This window comes from Epargyreus clarus, unplaced genomic scaffold (assembly GCF_041222505.1).
Source record: "Epargyreus clarus isolate Ecla_fem2 unplaced genomic scaffold, WU_Ecla_fem_2.2 ptg000003l, whole genome shotgun sequence".
In the NCBI taxonomy this organism is placed as follows: Eukaryota; Metazoa; Arthropoda; class Insecta; order Lepidoptera; family Hesperiidae; genus Epargyreus; species Epargyreus clarus.
In genome coordinates this window covers 5,393,365-5,401,913 of record NW_027332211.1, presented here as the reverse complement: position 1 = coordinate 5,401,913, position 8,549 = coordinate 5,393,365, and the positions used below count along the sequence as shown (strand labels likewise).

The 8,549-nt window shown below is 50.8% G+C and overlaps 1 protein-coding gene across 1 annotated transcript; it reads right to left on the bottom strand.

Annotated features, from left to right (window-relative positions):
• Positions 1-343: 343 nt before the first annotated feature.
• Positions 344-6,341, bottom strand: LOC140748129 (uncharacterized). The gene is made up of 3 exons (XM_073080865.1): positions 4,494-6,341; positions 2,335-4,179; positions 344-391 (listed from the first exon to the last, which is right to left on the bottom strand). Exons 1-3 carry the CDS (start codon positions 6,339-6,341, stop codon positions 344-346), a joined length of 3,741 nt encoding a protein of 1,246 aa, XP_072936966.1.
• Between the last annotated feature and the right edge of the window lie 2,208 nt (positions 6,342-8,549).

Here is an 8,549-nt window from a genome sequence, read left to right as displayed (position 1 = left end):
TCGTAATCATTTTAATTACGGGTAATAAAACATTATAATTTGGGTTTGAGGAATTGGGTGGATTTTATTGTTATATTTTATTTTACTTTATGGTCTTAATCTGGGTTAGTAAAATACGTATAAAATGTGTACTATGTCCAATAGTACAATTCAAAAATAGCCCGAAAAAATGTGTGAGCTTATGGCAGGTAGAAATAGTATTTTCAATTTTCTGAGCCTATTTCCCGCTAAGCTTTCGCTTACTAATCCAACAACCACAGCTCAAAGCTTACAAAGGGAGATTTTAGAGAGCTTTTAACATTCATCTATGTTGAAGGTTTTTAATTTTTGTCCCAAAGTACAGCTAGTGGTTAGTAGGGAAGTTCATTATATCCTTGAAACCTTGGAGGTCCTGAGAAAAATGGATTTATGCGTGAAAAATTTATGCTGTCTAGCTGAATTTGATATAAACTCGAGTATCATAAAACCAGACTGCTTCTCAACTTAAGTCTGGATATCATATTAGTATTATTTGTATGAACTTTGGCCTGTCCTGGGTTCCAATCCTAGACACGTACGTCTAAATTTTCGACTTCTGCGCATTAGAAAAAAAATTATAACTTGAGAGAGGAAAAAAATGTTCTCACATATGTGTCTACTAATCCACACTTGGGCAATTTAGTCTTTTTTTTTTTTTTTTTTTTTTTTTTTTTTTTTTTTTTTTTTTTTTTTTTTTTGTTCACGAGGGGGAAACCTTCAAAAGGTACCCGGCGCCGTGGGAGCGACGCAGGGTTATGTGGGATTTTTACCGCACTAAAACCCCCCCGGTGGCCGTCCTCAGCGCTGCGTAGAGGACTCCGGGATCTCCAAAGGAACGCAACCGGAGTCCTCTTAGCGCGTTGCCCCGTCGGGCTCTGCCCAGGTGAGCTTGACGCTCGCCACACCATCTGGTGCGTACGACGGTATGCGACCACGCGTACCGCCGCCCTTCCCGGGGTCGCTTACCGAGCGGTTCGAGCTCCCACACTTACCGCCCGCAACCCCGGAAGCCCCCTTTTAGTCGCCTCTTACGACAGGCAGGGGATACCGTAGCCCTATTCTGGTCCCGAAACTACAGGGACACAGCGCCTGGGGCCTTTACGTACGCCCGCGGCGACTCCTCCTCCGAGCGGGTTCAGCGCGCTCCCTTGCTCTTTCGGCGTCTTCCTTCGCGGACATGACTGCCTCGCAGAAGGTGATCATGCCGTCCCAGGCTTCGCTACGCTGAACCATCGCCCCGACGATGGCCGACGGAGAGAGATCCGGTCCCACTTTTTCGATGAGGATCCGCCGCTGCGACTCCCACGCTGGGCAGTACTGCAGCGTGTGCTGTGCGGAATCCTCATCGTGCCCGCAATGATGGCACTGGGCTGTTTCCTCCCTCTGTATCCTGTTCAGATACTCACCGAAACAGCCATGCCCGGTGAGTATCTGAGTAAGGCGGTAGGCCACTCTACCCCTGCTCTTCAGCCAGGCCCGAAAGTTCGGTAGGATAGCGTCAACCACCCTTTGGCGTATGTTCCTAGGCTCCTGAAGCCGTTCGCGCCAGCACCTCAGAGCGCGCCATCTGGCTCTCTTCCGAAGCGCTCCGATCGTCTCTTCGTCGAAGGGTTCAGTCCTCTGACGGAGGACTCGGATCTTATGGAAGACCCGTGCGTCCATATCCGCCAGAATGTCCAGGGGCGGACACCGCCCCAGGACTGTCGCCGCCTCATACGATATGGTACGATAACCACGGGCGACTCTGATTGCGATCGTACGTTGCGCGGAGTTCAGTTTCCGCGCACGACGCCGGCTGGCAGACAATTTGTCCGACCATACCGGCGCACCGTAGAGCGCAATCGAGCGTATCACACCCGCGTAGAGGCGGCGGACTTCTTCCCTTGGTCCCCCGAGATTCGGCAGCAGTCTATGCATAGCACCCGCTACCTTATGGATTCGGGGGACGAGACGGTCGAAGTGCTCGTCAAAGCACCAGCGGCTGTCCAGTATTAGGCCAAGGTACTTCATGTACCTGCCTATCCGGACGTCCGTTTCCCCGACGCGCACTGAGGTCTCAGCTGGCTCGACTCTCGGCCTGCGGCCGTGGAACCATATCGCTTCGGTTTTCTGGGACGCTACCTGTAGACCCAACCCGCGGATCTTCGCAATGACGCGTGCCACCCCGAGTTCTGCTAGCCGAGCCGTTCTCGAAAAAGACACCCCCTCAGCGAGAACGAGGGTGTCATCGGCGTAGCAGACGATGCTCACTCCTGATGGGAGCACCGTTCTCAGCACCGCGTCATATGCGATATTCCACAGTAGTGGGCCCAGTACCGAACCTTGCGGAACCCCGCGCATGACGTCCCTCCCGCGAACGCTCCCATAGCGACCTGGGAAGCAGATACACCTGTCCGACAAGTAGGCCTTCAAAACTTCCTGTATATAGGAAGGCACTTGGTGAACAGACAGGCCCTCCATGATCGCACTCCAGGGCAGAGAGTTAAAAGCGTTGACAATGTCAAGGCTTACTGCCAAGACTACTCTACCCTGGGATATGGCCTGCTCTGAGAGCATTCGGACTCTGAGGATGGCGTCCACCGTTGAACGCCGCTGCCGGAAGCCGAACTGGTTGTCGGAGAGGTCCGGGCCATGACACGCTAAGTGCTGGCTAATTCGAGAAGAAATGATCCTCTCGAATAGCTTGCCCGCCTCATCCAACAAACAGATGGGTCTGTACGCTGATGGGGAGTCTCGAGGCTTGCCCCACTTGTGCAACAGCACCAGCCTCGCCTGCCTCCACACCGACGGAAATCGTCCATAGCGGAAGCAGGCGGTGAGCAGGTTTTGCAGCCTCCCCCCCAGCACTGTCAGCGCCAAGACCCAAGCCTGGCCTGGGATACCATCCGGCCCCGGAGCAGTGTTTCGCCTCGCCATGCGCTTTATGGCTCCGTCGAGCTCACAGTCAGTGACCGCCAGGTCATCCGACCAACCAGGGAGATCCGACGACGCAGCGGGAGGACCCGTTTCGTCAGTGGTTCCTGGAAACAGGCTGTCCACCACTGTATCCACGAAATGCGGGTCAAGAGTTTCCGTGAGAGGAGGCACCCATGGACGTAACTTACCGAGCACCATCCTGTACGGGCGTCCCCATGGGTCTCGGTCAAGCCCCTCCACGAGCGCACTCCAGTTCCGGGCCTTGCTTTCGGCGATTGCGCCCTGAAGCAGTGTTGTTGCGGCCCGGTACTCCACGTACTTCTCTTCCCTTTCCGCGGCGCTGGACGACCGGCGTCGTCGAGCCCGAGTGTACTGGCGTCTGGCGCGCAGGCAGACTGCACGCAGCCGTGCGATGTACTCCGTCCACCAGTACACAGGGCGCCTCCAGCCAGGTCTGACACGCGGCATCGCGGAATCGCAGATGGCCGCCATGTCATCCCTGATCCGGATCGCCTCCCGTTCGGGATCGAGCGGGTCATCCACCTCAGCGGTGCTGGACCAGTCCACGACATGGGCAGCAGCGACGAGCAGGTCTCGGTTGAGCCGCTTCATTGCCCATCGACGTGGCTGGTCGTTTGTACGGCGGACATCCGCAGCCGGAAGCCGTAACACTACGTCCACCAATATGTGGCGATGGTCAGACAACGTGACTAGGTCGTCGGCCACCCTCCAGCCCGTGACTAAGCGTTCGGCAGAAAGTGTCGCCCACGAAAGGTCTACGACCGACTCTCCCTGCCACCGCACGCACGTGCTGACCGAGCCACGATTCAGCAGACGTAGGTCGAGCCCAGCTGCCCATTCGAGCGTTGCCCTTCCCTTGACACTGTCTCGTCTGTTTCCCCAAACCCTCGAGTGGGCATTAAAATCGCCCATCACGAATACCGGTCGGGGAAGACAGGACCGAACACAGTTTGCCACACGGTCCAGGAACGTCTCGAATGCCGCCAAGGTGCAATTCGGGGAGACATAGCACCCTAGCACCGCCAAGGGACCCCACTCCACTGCGACTATACCCCGCTCGGAGTGAAGTCTGGAGCACGGGGGATCTCCCTCTCCGCCTGCCCAGTACACGGCTACGGACTGCGAATCGTCTCCTACCCACCGCGGATGCTCCGGAACTCTATAGGGCTCCGCCACCACAGCCAAAGAAACCGAACAGTCTACGAGGCATTGATGGAGCAAGTCCTGCGCCCCGCGACAGTGGTTTAGGTTCCCCTGGAGTATTTTAAGTGACGGAGACCTATCCATTAGGAGTCCATCGCTTCCGCTGGCGGACAATGGGACGAAGCGCTGGGATGCGCAGGCCCATCTGTCCGTGCCGAGCTAGCAGTTTTGGCCGCTGTCTCGTCTCCTCCGTTGCCTCTATTCCTCTTTTTTGGAGGCTTGCACCTTTTGCTACCTAGGCGGTGGTCAGATGGTCGACCAAGGTCCGCGCATAGGGCGCATTTCGGAGACTGTGCTCCGCATTGACTCGCCCTATGACCGGGTTCGCCACATACGTAGCACAATGCGCTCCTGTCCCTGGTGCTGGTGCACTGGTGCCGGGCATGCCCCATTTCGAGGCAACGGAAGCATTGAAGCGACCTAGCCGGCAGTATCTCCACTCTGGCAGATACCCACCCGACAAGAATTCGCTTTGCAGCGGCCAGCTTGCGGATTGCTGTGAGAGGACAGCGCACCCATGCCGTCCCCAAGGCTGAAGGCCTCCGCCGAATCTCCCCGACTTTTACGTCGGCGGTGACGCACCCGCAAGCCACGGCGATGGCATCGGCAACGTCTTCCTGGGTGACGGAATCGTCCAGATCCATCACCCTGGCCTCCCCCTGTTTTGTGGGTCTCGCCACCTTTACTCCCATCTCCGCGACAACCGCTTGCAGCTTCCCGGCGAGTGCGTCGGCCTTCTTGGCACTGTCCTCGCCAGTCACTTCAAGCAGCAAGCCACCGTTGAGGGCTCTCTTCTGGCGCAGTTCAACGATACCCAAATCAGGCAGTTTAATTTGTCCCTTCGCGGTCTTCATGACCTCCGCGTAGGTAACGTTTGACCCTTCGGGCACCGTCACGGTGACTGCTGCCGACTTCGGCACTCGCGGAAGCCTCCGCTTGACAGCCTTCCTCCTACCGGCCCGACTCTTTTTGGGTGCCTGAGCCACCGGTGCCGGTGCAGCATTGGCGACAGGTCGCCGCTGGGAGGCACTTTTTTCTCGCCCGCGACTCGGAGACTGCTTCCGGGCTGGCCTTACTCGGGTCGGGGGCGGGGGCCGTTCCTTCGCCCTAGCTTTGCGCCCTACTACAGTCGCCCACGTCCCTGCTTGTGCGACTGACGTTGACGTCACTTGAGGGCGCATCGGCGCTTTGGCCCCTGGGGGACGCGCGGGCGTAACGGGCGCTACCTTCTGTCCTAATGGAGGCCGCATCGCTCTTCCGGGGAAGAGCTCATCCCTAAAAGACGCCAGTTTTTGGTCTATTATGGACCCGATTCGGTCCATCAGAGCGTCTTCCCCATTAGCGGGCCTCCTCTGTTCAGCTCGAGGCGGCTCGGGTCTATTTGAGGCACTCTTACGGCGTAACTGGTCTAGTTCCGCCGTAAGTGCCTCAACCTTTCCGTTCAGTCCGGCGAGTTGGGAGCGCAGCGTGGCGTTCTCCCGCTCAAGGTGTGCAGTGGTTGCCCTCTGCACTACTTCCGTTGCTGCCGCCTGAACGTGGCGCACGGCCAAACGTAAAGTGCGCACCATATCTCCCTTTAGGTTGCGGGATTTATCTGCAACTTTTTCGATTACTTCTAGGTTCTCGATAATGCGAGAACCTAGGTCCCCCGTAGGCTCGTTACTAATTTCCCTTCCCAGTTCCTCGGCACTAGGGAGGGAAGCCCTCGATCTGGTATTGGCCGCAGGGGCTACAGGAACCAGGAAGTCATCGCCTCCACCTGTCTGGGCTTTGATGGTCTTCTTCTTTGGCCGTTCTCCATCACTGCCATTGGCCGGTAGTGCTCGCTTGCGGGCACCAACCGACGTGGATCTGGACTGTGTGGACATAGCCGACATTAAAGAGCAGTCCGAGAGCTCTTCCGCGTCCGTCGAAGCAGCTGACTTAGGCGCTCTGCCTCTTGTATTCCGCGCCTTCCTCGTTACCGCTTTTGAAGCGGGCATCTTCTCCGTCTCGTTAAGCAATTCAGAGTCCGTTGAGTACGTGCTTGGGTCGTGTTTACGAAGGTCGGCGGATTGCCGACCTACGAGGCAGTTGTTGCCCCCTCCAGAGTACGTGGGGCAGCCCTCCGCCGTAGCAGAGGGGTGGGATTCTCCCTTTCGGGTACCCACCTGGAGACCGTTTTCACAACGTGCCTTTTCCATATTTTGCTTTTTATTAAGGGGTGAGCTCCCCTGGGCCGCTCTTAGTCTGGTCCTTCACCCTTCGCCTTCCGGTATGAGTAACTCTGCCGTATAGCCTCGGGGATCATTAGGACACACAAGCCCCCCCACCACGACAAGGTGGCAGCCCGTTCGGGGGGGTGGGCAATTTAGTCTATGGTCTTAACTCTAAACAGTGGGACGGTAATGGATTGATGGTGATGATGAAGAAGTAGATGATGATGAAGAAGTAGATGATGATGATGATGATGATGATGATGATGTTAACTATGTATTCCTACTAGAGGTATTCCTAATGTAGGACTGAGTGTAGAAAACATATAAATATTTGGTACAGCAGTTGATATTTGAAGTACAAAATGCAAAATACGTTATTTGAACATTTCCCGGGCGCCTGGACGTCTCGCGGAAAATTTAATGTACGGAAAGGTATTTTTTATGAGCTGTACGTGGAAAATAGCTTTACGCGACATACAAGAGTGGCGACGAATTTCAAAATTCAATGCAATAACATTTTCATGAAACTTTTCAAGGACAACTCTTTTGATTACTTTTGAAAATGAGATTTTTTTGTGTTTTCCACGCCATGGATATTTACTAAGGTTTATAAAATCTTGGAAAAATGGAACTGTTTTCGGTTTAACTCCGGTAGCACCACCACCATTTGCATTTCGGCGTGCACAGTAGTATTAAGCTTACATCTATAAATCAACCCCAGATAATATTAGAGTCCAACCTGAGTTCGGCCACATGACAGACGTCGAACAGTCGGACGGCCTAAGAACTAAATTGAATAGTTTCGTGTCTCTTACATACCATACAGTTTAAATAAGAACACAGCAGCACTTAATAGTGTTGTAACAACAGAAATAGTTATGGCGGTGGTGCCTTCGGAATCGAACCAAAAAATATTCAACCCTCTTTACAGTTAAGGTGTGTATAAACTTTTAAACTTCTAACCAAAAAACAGCATCCTAAGCCATAATGATAACTAATGGCGAAGCTTTACAGTAAATTTAACAAAGAGAGGCGAAAGAAGGTTCGGTTTAAGCCAAGTAAATCCTCTTACTCGATGTCGTCTCCGAATGCTCCCAGTCACGGTTGAAATTTGACTCGAGAGCTTTGTAAGCAAGTGCGCTTTTGAGCTTTATACACGTCATTTAAGTTTTGTATTGTATTATGGAAATAGTGTGTCCATTTTTTTTATTAAATGTTTGTTTTACTAAGATTTGTCATTTGTGAATTATGTTCTGTTTGAATACGTTTTCTTACTTAAGTTTTGTAATTTGTTCCTTAATACTTTATCTACCGCAGACAGTAGTACCTAGAGTTAAGTCAACTAATGTTTAATGAACTATTAATGAAAAATTATTTCCAATTTCAAATTAATTCTAAGTTCAAAATAGGTTTGTTAATGTATGTTAATTTAACTATTAATAAATAAATTATTTTTATATTACGTACAAATGTTGTGTATAAATGCTCATCCATAACGTAATAATAACAACGTAAATTTTATGGCTATTTACAATTACACAAATATTAAAGTTACAAATTATGTTTAAATATATTACTAGGCAAAATTATCAATAGTGAAAGAAAATTCTCAACGCAATCGTAAGTAACAATTTGTTTGTCTTACCAGAAATTATATACCTAAGATAGCCTATGTACATTTATAAACATAATAATATGATATACGTTTACGGTATAGGTACGGTGTTCCAGTCTATTAGGTTAATTAGGCATGTTTTAATAAAACACGACAACACGAAAGCCATGGGAAATTTCCTACATATATAATAACGAGCTAAATTACACAACAAAATTCATTCAAATTACGGACACAACCATGTTAAAATATATGAAAACAAGAGTAACTATTTGTGATGTTATATTATGTAAACTAATAATACATTTTACAATGGTGACGTGATAAACAAAATTAATTATGTATAATAAATTATCCGAACAATACACTATTTGTTATCAGTTTGTCAGTAATAAATATGGCATTCATATACTTATTCGGTTGAATTAAGCCGCTAATAAATAGTTTTATCGATATAAATTAAATTCAATAACTGAATTATTACAAACAATTTACGTGGTCTAATATTTGTTACAAATATTATAATTCAAACCTCAATTACATGACTATGATAAATGTAATGCCTTAATAAAATAGGC